Source organism: Microtus oregoni, unplaced genomic scaffold, assembly GCF_018167655.1.
Source record: "Microtus oregoni isolate MIOR12 unplaced genomic scaffold, Mior012 000015F_ref0000493, whole genome shotgun sequence".
Classification (NCBI taxonomy): Eukaryota; Metazoa; Chordata; class Mammalia; order Rodentia; family Cricetidae; genus Microtus; species Microtus oregoni.
Genome location: NW_024543074.1, coordinates 14284949 through 14304127, shown reverse-complemented (window position 1 = coordinate 14304127; position 19179 = coordinate 14284949). Strand labels below are relative to the sequence as shown.

The 19179-nt window shown below is 37.7% G+C and overlaps 1 protein-coding gene across 4 annotated transcripts in view; it reads left to right on the top strand.

Annotated features, from left to right (window-relative positions):
• Acaca (acetyl-CoA carboxylase alpha) overlaps positions 1 to 19179 on the top strand; it is a 273487-nt gene that overhangs the window by 200586 nt on the left and 53722 nt on the right. For all 4 annotated transcript variants that reach the window (XM_041664329.1, XM_041664328.1, XM_041664331.1 and 1 more), the window contains 4 exons: positions 4263 to 4532; positions 8554 to 8651; positions 12305 to 12425; positions 13065 to 13175. In XM_041664329.1, the coding sequence (XP_041520263.1) occupies positions 4263 to 4532; positions 8554 to 8651; positions 12305 to 12425; positions 13065 to 13175 (600 nt within the window). The remainder of the gene's footprint in view (positions 1 to 4262; positions 4533 to 8553; positions 8652 to 12304; positions 12426 to 13064; positions 13176 to 19179) is intronic.

Genomic DNA, 19179 nt, shown 5'->3' with positions numbered 1-19179 from the left:
TGCTGTAGTGTACACTCTACCACTGAACTATACTCTTTATATCCCCTTGTATTAACATCTTATAATCATAATAGAATTTTCAAAATGAAGAAATTATCATTGCTGCAGTTCTATAAAATAAATGCTGTAGTGTACACTCTACCACTGAACTTTATTCTTTATATCCCCTTGTATTAACATCATATAATCATAGTAGAATTTTCAAAATGAAGAAATTATGCTTGCTGAAGTTCTATAAAATAAACAAACTTGTTGTGAACTTCACTAGTTTTTTTTCTAATAATATCCTTTTTCTATTCCAGGATCCAATCCATGAAACCACATTGTAGTTAGGGGTCAGTGACATTTATGTTTGTGCTATAATTAATATTCATAATCCATATTGTATTTAGCTAAAGACACTAATAATATTCCGAAATATACTTCTATCATTTCTCTAGCAAAGAAAGAGCGTTTCTTTTTCTGTTGTCCTTAGCTTGAAAAATAAGTAATTCACACTAGCTATAAAAACAAGGTATTGGGCTGAGTATATAGCTCAGTGTTAGAGTGTGTACCTAGTATGTGTGGAGCCATGGGTTGATTTCCCAGGAAACCCCCCCTCTCAAAAGTTACTTTCTGCCCCAGTTTCCAGTAACAGCCACCTTTGTATTATGATAACAACTACATTGAGAGTATTTGTGTATGAAATTCTGTACTACTTTGCCGTGCTCTTCCCAATAATACCTTAAGAAAAGTTCCATTTTATCGTTAGGGAAATTGAGACTGTCAAAGGTTGTTGTGTACAAGGTTTTACAACTAGTATGAAGTTGATATTTGATCCAAGACAACTTGACTTACTTAATCTCTTAATCATTGTCCGTGTTTGTCAACTTCTAGTGCAATGTAGCATGTGGTAGGTATTCATTTGACAACAGGTGTTGTTCTTAATTTATAGATTCACTTAAAGGCACTTAGTATTCTTAATCTGTAGTCTTTTGATGTTGCTCATGACCAGTGTTTTAATCCATAGTGCTGACTATTCTCCAGGTATTTCCAAGCTAGTATTGTTTTAGTGAAGTGACTATTCTGTGCATGATTAGACATGCACGCAATCTCAGCATTCAAGAGACTGAGATGGGAGGGTTGCCATGAGTTTGAGGACAATCCAGTGCTACATAGTGAGTTCTGCACCAACCTGAGCTACAAAGTAAAAAGTTGTCTCAAAAAAAAAAAAAAGAGTTAATGACTTCTACATGGTATCTTATCTATTATCATATAGATTCTCTGCATGAAGAACTTAATAAGAGATCAGAGAATACAGGAGTCAATTTAGGATGGAGAAACTTTAATAAGGAAATAGAGTTTGAGTGAAACTTTAAAAGAGGAAAGAAAAGGGCAAGCTTTGTATGTTGTATTTCATACAGAGTCCTGCTTCTAGTAATTCATCAAACTCATGGGTGTTCTTTGGTTGTTCATATAGGGACGTTGAAGTTCAATAAAGTTAAATATATATCAAGGTGGGGCTGGAGAGATGGCTCAGCTGTTAAGAGCATTATCTGCTCTTCCAAAGGTCCTGAGTTCAATTTCCGGCAACCACATGGTGGCTCACAACCGTCTGTAATGAGGTCTGGTGCCCTGTTCTGGCCTGCAGACATACACACAGACAGAATATTGTATACATATTAAATAAATAAATATATTTAAAAAATCTTTATATATATATACACACACACACACACACCAAGGTCACTAAGCTAATAAATGATAGATCCTTGATTTAGTTCTAAATTTGGTTGACTCCAAAGCCTCTGTTTACCCTTATATGCCCTACTGTTTGATTAGCAATGAAATCCAAATTTTAATGTTAATTGAACCACAGATGTTTCTTCATGTGTTCATTGTGTTAACTCAAACTGAATATTTTCTTGTAAGGACCCTTACTGTACTGAGACTAGCCTAACACTCTCAATTCTGTTGTTGTATGTTTAATGTAGGTGGTAGGGAGCAGGGGCTGATTGATGAAAGATAATTGATAAAAGAATGAATAATGTGTAAAGCCAGGTGCGGTGTTGTGTGTTAGTAATCCCAACACAGGAGGCTGAAGCAGGATTGTGAGTTCAGGCCATCTTGGACTACTTAACAAGTTCCAGGTCATCCAAAGCTAACTAACACGATCTGCCTTAAAAAACTGAAGAGGGGAAGAAAATTGTTCTTGGTGCTGCTATGTTGACACCTAATTAGAAGTCAATTTTGCAAGCATAATGACCTGACCGTTGCTGAACTAACTGCCCAAGTGGCACAGGAGTCCCTAGATAATAAGGAAAGATAAGAGTATTATCTGTCTGCCCAGGGCCACACAGTCACAGTGTTTACATTAACACACAAATGCTGAAGTAGATTCTTCAGGGCTTGTATATAAAGTAGCCTAGGTTGCTAAGGTTAATATAGCATAAAATTTGGTGTAAAACCCAGTCTTCCTAACTACAAATACATTTAAAAGAAAGTAGACAGTGGATAGCTTTTCTTTTCTGACAAACAAATGAGTGGTTTAGTGAGGACAGCACTTGAAAATGTAGAAAAAAATATTTTCTCTCACACAGGCAATATATTAAAGCCTTCTTGTTGTTTTGATCTTTTTTTTTCTTTAAAAGAAATCCAAGATTATACTGATATTTGGGGTTTCTCTGTGCCGCATTCTGATGGTAGGCTTCTTTTCCCTTATTTGTCTTTAATTAGCAGATAGAGTGATACCTTATCTCAGAAAGTGATTGGAATTTTCCCCTATATTACATTCATTTTGTGTTTGGCCAATGGTATGATATATTAAAAAAAAAGCTTATATTTATCACTGGGTGTTTCATACCTATTTCTTAATGCAGAGGATCACAAATAACTGTGTAGAAAGCCTCAACCAGCCTGATTAGAGTGGATGTGCAATTGGATTGAGGAATGTGTACTCAGAGCTTATGATCACTGGCCGGGTTGAGTCTGGGTGATGCATATGGTTTTCCAGGAATGCTGCTATTTACATCTGTTAATGGCCCTTCCTGATGGCCAGTTCCCCAATGAGGTGATGTGCAGCAGCCTGGGGATGAGGGACCAGTGCTGTAGATGTGGCTGGACTCATCTGGTAGGCTTTGTGTTTGGGCATTTGTGTGGGGGTAGAGAGAGAAGCAGGAGACAGGAAAACAAAGAGGAGAAAAGAATAGAAAGCATTAGTTATCCAGGTATATGGGAAACAGACAGGCAGACATGAAAAACTGCAGCTGTAAGTGAGGTGTAAGTGAATAGGAAAGAAATGGGACTAGCAAATAAACAAGTAGGATTGAGTAGCTCTCATGTAGAAGGGGATTAAAAAGGAGAGGGCTGTGAGAGTTTGAAAAGAGACATGGCACCACTGTCAAGTCTATATCATTTGTTTGTGTGGCTGGTCAGATGCCACTGAACAGAGAGCAGAGATTTACATACATCATAGTGCATCAAGAGATTAGCTGTGTGCATCCTTTGGTTTTCTGGAGCTGAAGAAAGCAGCAAGAGTTGCTCTCATAGATACAGTGCTGAGTGATAGAAAATCCTTGCAGAAATGGAAAACACCTGGACCAAGCCAGTGAAGAATCTCTGTCTTTCATAGAGTAGAGAGCACAAGGGCCTCGGATCACAAAAGTTGGGCAGTCTGTGAGAAGTGATGTTCTTTCTATCCCTTACGTGCTAAATATTTATTGAAACAAATCTCACTAAAAAGCTGAATATAGGGCTGGAGAGATGGCTCAGTGGTTAAGAGCATTGCCTGCTCTTCCAAAGGACCCGAGTTCGATTCCCAGCAACCACATGGTGGCTCACAACCATCTGTAAAGAGGTCTGGCGCCCTCTTCTGACCTTCAGGCATACACACAGACAGAAAATTGTATACATAATAAATAAATAAATATTTTTTAAAAAAAAGCTGAATATAGTGTCTTAATGTACAGTTTGGTAAAATGGACATTCTAGACTTACCTCCACTGCCATAACATTCTTCAACATGTAATCTTGAGTGCATTTAGATGTGGAGTTTTTTCATTTTCTTTAAGTAATTGCACTGAAGAATTGAGACAACTTTGGGATATACTGTAATAATATGAAGCAGTGTTCTAGAATATTGTTCTACTTTCCAAGAAGTAATTTTGTTCTTTCACAATGCCTATCTTCTGAAGGATGTGTCTAAATCTAGTGTCTTATTCTCGAAGAACTTGAAAAATAAATGCATGTATGACGCTCTATTTATTTGTTTCTGTCTTTTTTAGATTGGCATGGTAGCTTGGAAAATGAGCCTTAAAAGCCCTGAATATCCAGATGGCCGAGATATCATCGTCATTGGCAATGACATTACATATCGAATTGGGTCCTTTGGGCCTCAAGAGGATTTGCTGTTTCTCAGAGCTTCTGAACTTGCCAGGGCAGAAGGTATCCCACGCATCTATGTGGCAGCCAACAGTGGAGCTAGAATTGGACTGGCAGAAGAAATCCGTCATATGTTCCATGTGGCCTGGGTAGATCCAGAGGATCCCTACAAGGTACAGCCTACAAGGAGATAGCACTTCATGACTCTGTTTGTTTATGCATGGGGATATGTTCGTGTATGTGAGAGGAAGAAAGGAAAAGGTTTAAGTTTAAAAGACAGCATTTACAAAATTACTTAAGAAAATTCCTTAGGGCCCAGTAAGGTGGCTGAAAGTATGGTGGATGCTGCCAGCCCTGAAGACCCGAGTCCAATCCCCAGGATCACTTGGTAGAAGGAAAGAGTCATTTATCATAAGTTCTCTGACCACTACATGCACACCTATTCCCCTTCATATAATACATAAAATAATTGTAATTTAAAGCAAAACAAGAAAACCACCTTCCTTAAGAGCTGGAGTGTAGCCCATTGATAGTGCACTTGCTTCGAATGCTCAAGGCTTCAGTCTTCACACTGAGAGACAGACAGCATCCAAACTAAAGACTGCATGTTAGAGACAGGCTTTCAGCATGTTCATCTGGTCTTTTTCTCCAGCTTTTTACAGGTGACTGTTTTTGTGGCTGAACCTTAGATGAACTAATAACAATGCATTTAGTATGACACATGGTAAACCCAAAATATCTATCTTTAAAATATTCCACTGTGGTTTCTGGGAGCAGTTACCAATCATCAACAAAATCTCTTACATCATCAGTTTTTCAAAAACCTGCTTTTCTACTTGGAAACTGACTCTAGAGACACTAATTCCTTGTTTAATTCTTAAGTAGCAGCTGTTTTCTTCTTCCCTTGTGTTATTTACCTGGAGGGGGAACACTATTTTTTAATTCTCATTGCCACTTTCAGACCCTTTTCCCTGGGAGGTGGAGGGAATCCCATCTTATAGTCTCATGTTTTCACGCTACTTCTTCTTATTCCCTACCCTTTGATCATGGCCTCTTTTTCTTTACATCTTTTAAAAAGCATGATTTATTTAATTTTTTTATTGTGTATGGGGGGGTGGATTATGCATCTATGCAGGTACCATCGAAGGCCAGAAGAGGGTATCAGAACCCCTGGAGTTGGAGCTGGAGTTACAGGCTGTTGTGCGCTGCCCAACATAGATTTGGGAATTGAAATCTGGTCTTCTCCAGTCCCCAAATTTATTTATTTTATACAAATAAAATGTGTGTGCATTTGGTATATCTGTATGTATACAGTGTGTACCTGTGCCTGTGGACAACAAAAGAGGGTGTTGGAGCCTCTGGAAGTGACGTCACAGCCACTGCACGCTGCCATATAGACAGTAGGGATTGGACCTGGGCTCTGCGAGAGCAGTAGCAGTAAGCAGTTTTTCTGTTGTTGTTTTGGCTTTTTTGTTGGTTGGTTGGTTGGTTGGTTTGAGACAAGATTTCTCTATGAAACAGCCCTGGCTGTCCTGGAACTCACTTTATAGACCAAGCTGGCCCCAAACTCACAAACTCAAACCTGTCTCTGATCCCAAGTTCTGGGATTAAAGGCATGTGCCACAACCTCCCAGCTTGCAATAAGCACTTTTAACCCCTGAGCCGCCTCTTCTACTTTGCATCTTTTAATTCTAAGTATAGTGTTACTTTCTCCAATGTTGCTTAGTCCTGTATTAATTTTTGGGAATTGCTATACTCACATAGATAATCCTTCCCATAACTGGGAAAGATTCTCTCCTCTAATGGTCCCATCCTTGCTCAGTTTCTCTAGAATATATTTCAAGCATCTCTCTTTGCTACCCTTCCATCCTATTGTCCTCAAAGCTTCTGAACTCACCAGAGCAAAAGGAATCCCACACACTTATGTAGCAGCTAACAGTGGAACAAGAATTGGACTCGCAAAAAAATCATCATATGTGTTCCATGTACCCAGTTTTCCTATATACTCAAAATCTAACAGTCCTTTAAGCCTACAAATACTGCAATTCTACTACTTTTTTGTTCTTTCCATTTCCCACTCTTTCATTCAACTTGTTTGGTCGGTTTTTATTGTTTTGTTGTTGTTTTGTTTTGAGACAGATTTCTTTATGGAACTTTAGCTTGTCTGGGATGCCCCATATTGACCCTGTTGTCCTTGAATTTACAGAGGTCTACCTGCCTCTGCTGGGATTAAGACCTGTACCTGGCTCATTCAACTTCTTTAAATTCCAAGGTTCATCATAACATTATAATTGTCACCTTTTTCTGTTTCTGTTCATTCTGTTTACTCTATCCTTTTAGAAGTAAGACCTTTTTTAAAACTAACTTTGTCTACTTCCTCCACATGTGCACTTGTGCAACTGAACATAAATGGAGTAAAATGTTCTCTGACTCATCCTACTTTTTAAATCTTAGCCTTTTAAACTCTTGGATGATGGTTTCACATCTCCTCTTTCCTAAGGCCCTCCCAACCCTCTTCCCTTACCTTCATTCCTACTCAGTATTAGTCCTTGCCTCCCAAGGTACTTCCATGCCAGGTTTGTCCCCAGTACTACAAGACAAGAAAAGCAAGCCAAAAAACTCTGCCTTGTTGTACAGATGAGCACTTCCTGTGTCTGCCTCCACTCCTCTCTACCTTACTCCTGAGCTTTAATTAATTGCACAATCCCCACCCCTTCCTAAAACCATCTCTCCATTTATACCCTTGATCTTCTCAGTTCTGGCTCATCATCACCTTTTCCCTCTCTCCTGGAACTCCCCTTGACATACAGACACGTTTCCCTCCAGTAACTCACTCCCATCCTTCTTTCCTTTAGAGCAAAACTTCTTCAAAGAGTTGTCCGCTCTATCTCCAGGCTCTCTTCTCATTTTCTTGAGCCCCCTTCTGTGAAGCTCACACCTGAACCATTATAATTGAGTTACTTTTATCAAGGTCACCAAAAATTGTGTGTTTTAAATTTGACATTGAATTCTCAGTCCTTATCTTAGTATTTATTTGGTGATCAGGCAGCATTTGACTCCATTGTTCTGCTTTATCTTTTAAAATGCTTCTTCTCTTGGTTTTCTATATACCTTCATGGCTCCTTTTTCTCGGTTTCTTTTCCTACCTACTTTTCATATATTTAAGACTATTTCAAAGTATAATAAAAATTTTCCTTATTTTTATTGTGGTGGTGCTTACATAAGTATACACATTTATCAAAACTCATCAGATTATAATAACTAAATCCAGGTATGGTTGCTGAAATCTGTGATCTAAGTCCTCTAGATGCTAAGGCCAGCCTGGGAAGCACAGTCAAACAATGCCTCAAAAATGAAAGTTTATAACAAAGTAAATTTTAGTAAATGTAATTTTGGATTACAGTGGATTTTAGTAAATGTAAATTATAGTTCATTAAATTTCACCTATAAAGTATATGGAAATCCGTAGTGATCATTAGCAAGTTTGGGTTTCTTTTGGGTAATGAAAGAACTCAGAATTAGTCATGATGGTTGTGCCACATCTTAGTGTACAGAAAAATGCTAATTTATAAATACATATAGCATGTTAAACATATATCACATGGTTCTCTGCCTTAACTATAAGTTTGTATGTGTATGCATGCAAATAAACCACTAAGTATTAATACAGTTTTTGAATATAAATAGAGTTTATTTATTGAAAAATGCAAAAGTATGAATTTTGTGCTCAGACTGTTTGTACTGCTTAGACTTCTGGTTTCAATGTTAGTCTCTCAGATTTGTGATCCTTTCATTCATTCTTTACCCCTCTCTATTTTGACAATGATATGAATTTGAGTGAAGAGCAATAATTTACAGTTTCTGAATTCCATGTTGATATATCTAATAGAAGTGTCACTAAAGACCTGAAAATGACCCTTTAACCCTATTGAAGAGTGAAATGAATGGAACATACCTGAAATTGTAACTATAGGGTATCTTGTTTCATGGGTAGACAGTCAGTGACTAAAATATAGGAACTTCATTTTCCAAACTGCCTATGCTAGTGTTCTGTTAGACAATAACTCAAATGATTTATCATTTTAAAGCAGGCTATTTTTTTTATCATTTTGGAACAAGCTTCATTATATTTTTGACTGTTTTGGTTATGTGAAAATGACAGACAATGAGTTAAAAACTGTTTTTGCTTTATAGGGTTACAAGTATTTATATCTGACACCCCAGGATTATAAAAGAGTCAGTGCTCTGAATTCTGTCCACTGTGAACATGTAGAGGATGAAGGCGAATCCAGGTGGGTATTTATATTTCAGATGAATTTGGCCATGAGTCTCAAAGAAAAGAGAATATTTCCTTACTTTGTGTTCCTACATCTTTGAATAACTCTTGTACAATCTAAACATGTTAAGATTTGTGCCTTAGCTTTACTACTTATTATCTGGAGAGCTCTGCAATTGATGGAGGCTTTTAGGTAATATTTATATTATTTACTCATTTGAGAAACTATGAAATGTGTAAATCTGAACAAAAAGTAAAACACCAGCCACAAGCCTACCCTGAAGCCACAATTATGAATTTATATTATTCTTACTGTCATTTCTATATTTGTTATCTTTTCTTTCTATGTAATTGGGACTATAGCAGATAAGAATTTCTTTTCAATTTATCCTTTGAACTAAAAATTATTTTAGGGGAATTTCTTATATTTAGATTAGGGTTACATTACAAATAAACCTAATCTTCCTTCTGAAATAAACATGAAGTTTAGTAGTTGCATAACATTTCATCATAATAAATATATTATCTTTGAAAATCAGGCCATTTCCAGCTTTTCACTATTGCATCTTTCAGCTGAGTATTCCTTTACATACGCTTTTAGGACTGTTCCTAATTAGGTTCTCAAGCTTTCTTTGTTCATGGTACCCTCACTATGCCAATTTTCTTCCCACTATATTCATAAGCTAGAATATACACTAATGTTTCTGTGTAAGTAGTTGAATGCAACAGCATCAAGTGTTTGAATATAAATTGCAAGAATGGGAGGGGAGGGGATGTTAAACACAGGGTGCTGTATAACCCTTTGGATTAATTTCTAGATATTCACAGATCAAAAGTTGATATTAAAAGGTCTTTAAAATTTTTCAAATTGCCCTCCCAAGATCTGCATTCTCGGTCATTGAGTATGTGATAGGACTTCTTTCCTCTGTTCTAACTGTGCTGTCATCACTATGTTTTAGTTATTGTTAATAAAACAATAATTACTATATTACAATAATGAATATTTTAAGAACAGCAACTTTATCTTGCAATTTTGATTACCAGCGAGGCTTGAACGTTTTGATAACCTCTCTGAAAGTATTTTCTACAGTGTTAACTGCTGCACTATTTATTGACTAATTCTTATATTCTTGGGTCATTCCACACTATTTAACTATTGTTATTAGATGTATTTCTCACTTTTTTTTCAAGTTGTAATTAGCTGATATGGTTTTTTAATTTTGTAATACTGGAAAACAAACCCATGGCCTAGCACATGTTTTGATCACCAAAAACTTTCCATAGTGACTTTAATTTGGATTGTATTGGTTTTATATATCATTTATAAGGATCTGACATCTTTCTGTTTAATTTCCCAAAAAGAAGCATGTCATGTTTTTCTATTTATTGAAGTGTATTTTTTTTCATGTTTTATAGTTTCTTCATATAGGCTATGCCATAGGTTTTCAGACTTCCTTAGTTCATGGCATATTTTGGGTTTTTTTGTTTGTTGTTTGCTTGGTTTTTTTTTTTTTTCAAGACAGGGTTTTTCTGTATAGCCTTGGCTGTTCTGGAATTTGCTCTGTAGACCATTCTGGCCTCGAGCTCATAGAGATCCACCTGCCCCTGCCTCCAGAGTGCTGGGATTAAAGGTGTGCGCCACCACTACCAGGCTCATGGCACCTTCAGTATCATAAAATATTTTTAGAGCACTTCTAAACTAAACAGAGAACTAATTTTTTTAAATTAAGTAGTTAAATGCAAACAGCATCCTAATATGTTTCTATCCTATGATGTTAATGATCATTTGAATAAAGTAATGCATGTGAATTGGGGGAAATATCTCATTTTTGCTTTTCTGGGTAGGGACTTGGAGAGTGTTGAAATAGGTTTCTGTACCTCAGGCTAGCCTTGAAGCCACTATGCAGCTAAGGATGGTCTTGAAATTTCATATCCCTCATACCTCTATTTTTAACGTCTTAGACTAGTACCTAACTAATTAATTCTTAAATAATTACAATAACTTATTAATAGTGTGTTAACTGTGTTTACAGACTATTCAGACCTTGAAGTCACCTTGCATATAACCACCCTCACCTCTTGTACTTCCTTGGTTTTTGTGAAAGCTTGCATTTGTTCCACAGAAACTGAAAGCCTGGCTTTGTAAAGATAGCGCTGCATTTCTTTTGACAATATTCTATCTTATGGTGATCTCTGAGCTTCCTAAAGGGTCTAACAGATAGCACATGCCATAGTACTTTTCTAAAAATATACTCCAGTGTCCCTAGGGGTTCACTGTGGTGCCTTGGGTATAGTGAGTAGAGTTTTGCCAGCTTCTTCATGTCTCTTTCTAAAGGAAGATTAGCTTTATTTATGACATAACTCTAGAATCTGAAGTCTAGATATATAGGGGAGAAAAAAACGGAATATCTTGGTATTGGGAAAGGCTAAAAATAGAAAGCTTAGAGCAATCTGAGAAGCAGAGATCCAGTCACAGACTACAGCGAAGACAAAACAAGGGAACCAGTGGAGGGATCGACAGAAAGAAGCAGAAAAATACAAGGATGGGGAGTTTAAGAGCCATTATGGAGTCGTAATTTTATTATTTCAGCTTATGAAAGTTAAAATAAAACATAATTCTTGCCCTGTGCCAAGAATAATAAATCATTAATGCCTATCTCTGCCTCCAGCCTTGTACTTTACGTGTATGTGTGTGCATGTATATTTGTGCATGTGTATGTATGGTGCTGTGGATCCTTCCTTTTATTAACTCTGTTCCCTATCTCCCATTTACCATTGTCAGCTATCCCTCCTAACCCCTGCTGGGAAGACAGATGAGTGGCTCCCACTAGACCCACTGTCTGCTTTCTCGGCACCTTGTCAGCATTTCACTTGTGCATACATCACAACAGTCCCTTCAAAGAACCATCGCCAGGACCCCTTGCCAGTATACTAGCTATGTGTAGGGGGACACATCGTTTTGACCTTCCTCTTTATTATAATCTTTGGAAAGGAGAGGGATGAGAATTCCCACTTCCTCTTTATTTGTACTTTTTATTCCTATTTAAAATTGTCAAAGATTATTTAGTGTTTATGGCATATATTGGCTTGCCTGCCTTCCTTCCTTCCTTCTTTCCTTCCTTCCTTCCTTCCTTCCTTTCTTTCTTTCATTTTTTGAGACACGGTTTCTCTGTCCTGGAACTAACTCTTGTAGATCAGGCTGGGCTTGAACTCACAGAGATCTGCTTGCCTCTGCCTCACGAGTGCTGGGATTAAAGACATGTGCCACCACTGCCCTGTGGCCCTGGTATTTTAAATGTTTCCAAATATGTAAGAAAGGGCTTTTAAAATCTGAGATGTGTCATGCCATTTTGTTGCTTTAACTGTCATGTTTCCCATATCTTAGATATTATAATCCCCACTTACAGAAAGTTTTATCCCCAGAGCCATAACACTGTTTGTACCAATGAACTTTAACATAGCTGCTAAATTCCATGTTTTGTTGTTTCTGACACAGAATATCACTCTCAAGTAAGTAGTATCCAAGCTAAGATGGAGAGGCTTAGGCAGGAAGAACATACATAGAATTAAAGCACTTGTATTAAATAGTATTATAATGATTGTTGTTCTGTTTATGAGTTACTATTACTGTATTTAACCTTTGTGATTTGTCATGGTTGTATCCCATAGGTATAAGATAACTGATATTATTGGGAAAGAAGAAGGACTTGGAGCAGAGAACCTTCGGGGTTCTGGAATGATTGCTGGAGAATCCTCATTGGCTTATGATGAGATCATCACCATCAGCCTGGTAAATATTCCTAGAATGATGATTCATTTCAGTGCTAGGGAACTCACATAAACTAGGCAAGAGCTCTCTACTATTAAGCTATATCCCCCATTCTCCACAAGGTATTAAATTTATTGAACAGCTGGGTGTGTGGCTGGGTTTATTTCTACCCTTTCTCACTGCCATTCAGTCCTAAATGGCATTATTTCCTGAAAATGATACGTCTACAAATTTATCATAATCATACACAAGAAACAGCAACATGGGATGATATAAGTTACTGGATTTCCTAAACAAACCTAGGCTTATTTCAGCATTTAGTTTCATTCTTATTTCTCTAACTATTCTACCAGGTTTTTAACAGTTTGAATTTCTTCTTAGTACTTAACTTACTTCTGCATGTTATGGGGATGACAGGCATCTGTAAAACAGACAAATAAATGGACCATGACTCCTGGAGCATTTAATACTTAAATTATTCAATGAATTTTGTCCCTATTTGACCTGGAATTTGGGTGGGTTTTATATTATTATTAGACTTCATAAAAAAACAATGGTTTTTGATCATGTGAATTTTGTACATTTAATCTGTACTTTTGTTTTTAAAGCATGGGAGAAGACATAAGTAAATGACATACACAATTTATTCTTTTCTTAAAGGTTACATGCCGGGCCATTGGTATCGGGGCTTACCTTGTCCGACTGGGACAAAGAACAATCCAGGTTGAGAATTCTCACTTAATTCTGACAGGAGCTGGTGCCCTCAACAAAGTAAGTTGCCAGGGTTTGGAACAAGTATATGAAATTGTTTAATGATTAAAAAGAATGACTTTTTAATTCAAGGTGCTGACTAGACGGCAGCCTCTAGTGTGGCTCCTCCTGTAGTGTTTACTCATTGACTTGCTTACCCATTCATTCATTCATTCATTCATTTTATTCAGTTAAATATTTTGAGTACCTCTTTGTGTACCAGGCATGATTCCTAGTCTTGAGTGTGTATGTGTGTATATTATATATCCATAATATCATATAATATAAAAATGTAAGTATGTATTATATGTGTGTGATATATGATATTTATGGTATATATTATAATATATGTATATTAGAGAAAAAACTATATAACTGTAGTGAGAGCTGTGGGCTGCTTCCCACTGCTCAGCTCCCGGCTACCTTTACACCAGAAATAACAACACACAAATTGTATTCATTTAAACACTGCCTGGCCCATTTGCTCTAGCTTCTTACTGGCTAATTCTTACATCTTGATTTCCCATTTCTATTTATGTGTGTAGCACCCCAAGGTGCGCTTACAGGGAAGATTCTAGCCTACGTCCATCCTGGGTTGGAGCTTCATCGCGTCTGCCCTGGAGAGGAGAGTGGCATGGCGTCTGAGCTCACTTCCTCTTCCTCCCAGCATTCTGTTCTGTTTACTCCACCTACCTAATTTTCTGTCCTATCAGGGCCAAGGCAGTTTCTTTATTTAACCAGTGACCTTCCTCCATCACCTCTGTTCTGAACAGGCCATATTCTAGTCTCTGTCTAGAAAAACTAAGAATTGAGTACTTCTGTTTTGTCCCAGCCTTTGATATGTGAAGAGATATGGTCTCGCATAGGAAGCCATCATGTCCTAAGTGTACTAGCTTTTGTTTTTTTTGTTTTTTTGTTTTTTAACTCTACAGTATGAATTTAACACTGGCCAAAGTATTGGGGATGTGCAGTTTTAATGTTTTGAGAAATTTATAAATACACCTCTGAAAAAGAACATTTGCGTAGTGGAAGTGCTCAGTAAATAATGAGTGGTAAAATGATTGGGGGTGCATAGATGAATTGCTGAGGAAGGAAAAACCAAGACGTGTACCTTCAGAATGTAGTGATCCATATACGCTTGTAAGGCTCTTCTAAAAGGGGTAAAAGAGAGTGAAACTAACAAGACAGTGAAACCTCTTCCCTCAGTATCTCTGTCTCTCACATACACTTTTGGCATCTGGACTTTATTTTCTCTCTAGCAGGAAATATATGTATGGAATTTGTTTGGAATAGTTTGAGATTACTTGGATTACATTGTATAAGTGTATAACCTTCAGCTCTACATCTTTCTTGTCTGCAGAAGAGGGGTGTTATTTTGCACCTTTATTTTGTGAAGCTAAAGAAAACATACAAGTACTTGACACAAAGTGTAGGTTTTCATGGATCTCCCTTATGTGACTTGGTGACTGCTTTTGTAGAGTTATACACATGCCATGATGTACTGGAAACTGTGTTCATGTCCCTTGGCTTTGCAGTATAGGTTAAATACTGATCGGGGGGTTAAGGATGTACAATTTTGCTATTTTGAGAAATCTCTGAAAAAGAACACTTGTATAGTAGAAGTGCTTTTTAATATTTTTCTTAAGGCTTGGTTTTTAATGAAATAATAGGGACTAGGTGGAAATCCTATCCTTCACACTTAAAAAAAATGGTAGATAATTTCATTGTCTAATTAGCTTGAGGGAATATCAGAAATTAGGGGGATTGTTTGATGTGGGAGCTTGTTCTCTGCCTTCCTATGAACTATGTCCTTTGGATTTGCTTTTCTTTCTAAGGAAAGACAAAGCAGTACCAGACTGGAAATGAAAGTAAAGAACTGCCACCATTGAAGATTATTGCACTGAGAAAAATTGCTGAGAATCTTAATTTTTTAAGTTGCTCTTTAGATATTATCTAAGGATGAGATTTTGGTGAACATTGAAGAGAGTTTTAGACACCATGTTCTATGAGGATAGAATTTTAAAATGACACATGCCCCTTTATTTCTGTGATGTTTTCTTATGTGGACAGAGATTGTGTCTCTGAAGTGCACATGGTTACATTAGTGTGTGCGCGTGCGCACACACACACACACACACACCCAGTATGTTACATACACAGATTGTTGTAACAGCAATCCGTTTTGAGGGACTCGCATGCATCTTGTTAGTTAATTTCATTTGTGACAAGAAGAAAACACTAGAGGTTTCTTTCTTAAAATCTGTTTTGATCAAATTCAGTATTCTTTTCCCTAGCCTATAAGGCTGCTTGTTAGAGAAAGGCCTAGTTACTGAGGGGAGGCTCTGTTGTAGCTTGTTTCCAGAAGAATGTGATCATTTTAGTTGAAGGGAGTGTTCTTTGTAGAGGTTACTTAATCCTGCTCCACCTGCTTTTCTATCTTCATGTCTGCACCTCTTAAGTACAAAGTCTTGCTGCTAGAAAAACAACCAATTTCATGCAAGTTCATTAGGAATGTCCTTTTGGCCCCCTTGCTTCTCAGAATGAAAAGGAAAGCTATCAGAGAGCTCCCTGTCTCAGATTGCTTCCTCAGACTCACTCCCAAATACTGTCTTCTAATATCCTTACTCTTTCTAGTCTCTGCTCACTGTTCTCTGTGTACATTTCTTTCTATCTCACTTACTCCAGAGTTGTGCTAGTCACTCTTAGTGTATGTCTTTCATGTGAGTTGTTTCTATGTCTCGCTTGTAGATTCCCACTCTTTTTTTTCTGAATGTGCTTCTCTCAGAGTGTTCATGTGTGAGAAAGCCTTTGTGTGTTTGAAGTACTGTGCGGCTTCATTTTAAACCTTGACCATTTGCTCACTGTATTTGTGTACCTGTGTACAGCGTGGAAATGTAGGTGGTACATGCAGGCTTATATATAGTATCAGCCTGTAAACATCTGATACTCACCTTTTGGAGTCTTTATCCTTTATGTTAAACATTAGGGTGAAGAATAAGAAAGGGGTGTACAGAGGTTATAGGGAAAAAAAGATTTTGTGTGTGCAAGTGCTGATCCCGTTGACCCCTTTGAAAATTGAAATAATGATAATGCGAATCTCCTGACTGCATCAAAGTATCAGCACATCAAAAGCCAGGAGGCATGAAATGCAAATGATAAAGTGAAAGCAGATGGATTGTGCATGATCGCCTGATGCCCAATGAATTTTAAAAGGTGCTGGTTTGCAAGGGTGGGGGTGGGGTGGGAGTGAGGGGACTGAAATAAACACGTTATCCCTGCAATTTTTTTTGTTCTTGACGCTCACTCCTGACAATATTTTTTCACACTTGAGTGAACACCCACTCCATCTCTCTCACCCTCTCTCTGTCTCTCTCTCCTTTCCATCCCTCCCCCCATCCCACCTCTTACACGTCTCAGGTCATGTCGCTGCAGCTCCGGTGGAAATAATAAGATATAAACCACGAGGTTGTTATTTGCATAGAAATAGCATGGAGCCCCAGGCAGCAAGAGAGAAGGACACAGGGATCATTTGTCTAAAATTTTAATGAAAACTTTTGCTGAGACAGAGATTTTTTAAAAACTTTCTTTCTCCTGGATTTTTTCCAAACCCTTCCCACCCTCTCAAGCCCCATCACTGATTTAACTTATCATGGGAGATTGGGAGAAGAAGTGTTGACATGCCACATATCTTCCTCATGTAATGCAGCAACGTGCAAACTGTTTGTGCATTTAAAAGATAAGAAGCTTCAGCACATACAATTTCCAACTTATTACATTGCCTGTGTGCATTGGCTTTTATGGCTGCGTTCCATTTCTGTGTATGTGATGATGCTGACCTGTTTCTAGTGTACACCTTCCTACTTTTCACTTCCAAATAGTTTTAAGAGATTTCTTCTTCCCTCTTTTCCTACTATAGTAACCTGCATAATAAATAAAAGTATTGCTGCTGTAATTCTTCTTCTCCTTCTTCCTTTTTTGTTGAGTTTTCTGTACATTTTATTCTCCAGCACTGTTCTCTAATGCTGTATATTTTGTTTCAAAACTATAGGGTATCTTCCACATTTGTATTTTTATTCTTTTCCCCTGGTGATCAGAGTATTTATGTTCCTTCCACACCTGCCTTGTTTTGTTACCTGCAGTTAATTGTGAAGTATTCAGAATATTGCCAAGTCAAGGAGAGAGAGGGTTTCTGGATTTGGCTGTTGTGATATAGAATTGACACTTAAACCAAAGGCAGTGAGCTGGTGATTGGGGGTAACCCAAATGATGTTTAGAACTCAAAAATCAAGAGCTTCTTTCCAATTTCTTGTTGTTTGGGGATTTGACTAGTGGTATCCTGGCCCAGACAAAACTGAAACAAGTGGAAGATTGGATGAGTTAGAACTTAAGTTTCATCAAAAAGGGCCCAGGTCTCTGCTTAGTGTCCAAGAGTGTTGAGAGTGATGGCATAAGTAGAAGTTCATAGGATTTGCTTCTTTGTGTCTCTCAAGGTTACAGTAGGCAGAACTTCAGAAACTCTAAGCTGCAGGTAGCTAGGATGATGGGGCCAACCTGAAGGGTCTGACTGACTACCTGGTCTAAAGGGACTCATGCTGGTATGACAGAAGCAGCAGTTGTATACTTGAAGTTTCAAGTTGGCAGCATAGACCCTTGGGGAGCTGAGATGATTGTAGTTATAAACTCCTAAGCTAGGGTGCCTTTTGGACATTTGTGGTAACATAAATATTTCCCTTCCTTGAGCACCTCTCAGTTTCTATTTCTCATGTTTAACATAATGCCCCGTAGCAGCCAGGCTAGAGGAACCTCTGTTGTAAGGGAGCACTGATATAGGCCAGAGCCTGCTATCTCTCAGCCCCAGACTTGATGAAATCCCATCATTGGACAGCAATCAGAATTTGTGGTTTATGGGTGTGCTCTGGACAGCAGTTGCCTGTGGAGCTAAGGACTCTACTAATGGCTGTGATGTGTGGGGGATAGATAACTCTGAAGGTTATATGTGACTTCCTTGTGGCAAACATTTTTTTAAAGCTCTTTCTCTTTTAGGAAGAAAAGAAATCCCATAATCTCTTTCCCTTTGGTAAAGTTAGACCCCTTTTTCCACTGAATCTATCAAGAAAAAAAGTACACATGATTGAGAGCTCTAAGTCCTCTAAGGGCTAAGTTTGCTAATCTTGCTATTCTTTAAGATTCATTTTTATTTTTTAATTATGTGTATGTGTGGTGAGAGTGTACACGTAATTGTAGGTGCTTGTTCTGACCAGAGGCATTGGGTTCCCTTATAGCTGGAGTCAAAGGGAGGTATAAGCTGCCTGATGTGGACACTGGGAATTGAACTGAGGCTCTCTGGAAGAACAGTATGTGCTCTCATCCACTGAGCCATCTCTTTAACCCTAATCTTGCTTTTGAGATTTGGTCCAAAAAAATTGCACCATGCAGCATGAAATGTGTGTTGTGACATCTGACTCTCGAACATAGGACTAGGGTTTATATGAAGGAGACTTATTTGTGGGAACAGGGACTTATACAGTACAATTCATGCTCACTCATGATGCTGTCATATACAGTGTGAGAGAGTTAAGAAGGAGATATTTCTCAGCTATCACTGTGGAAGAGATGGCATTGTCTCTTTGACAGAAAGAGGTTACATAGACTAGGAACATAAGACTCAAGCCAAGCTCCTCAGGTTTAATTTTTGTTTCTACCACATACAGAGTATCACCTTGAGCAATTTCCCCACCCCCTAACGTGTATTTAAGTTTTACTAATTTTTAAATGGGAGCCCGTTATAATACTTATGTACCACAGCTTTTGTGGGGATTAGATGAACTAATACAGGAAACTACTGGTGCTGTTGTAGTTTCTCTAAAGTACATTCCAGGTCTGTACTGACCACAGTTTATTATCCAGACCCTGGAAAAGAAATATAAACACAGTATTCTTTAAACTTTCTGGCTCTCTTAAGGCAAAGATTCTGAGAGAGAGAGAGAAGTTAGATGTCTTTTTTTTACTGTAGTAGTACATTCAC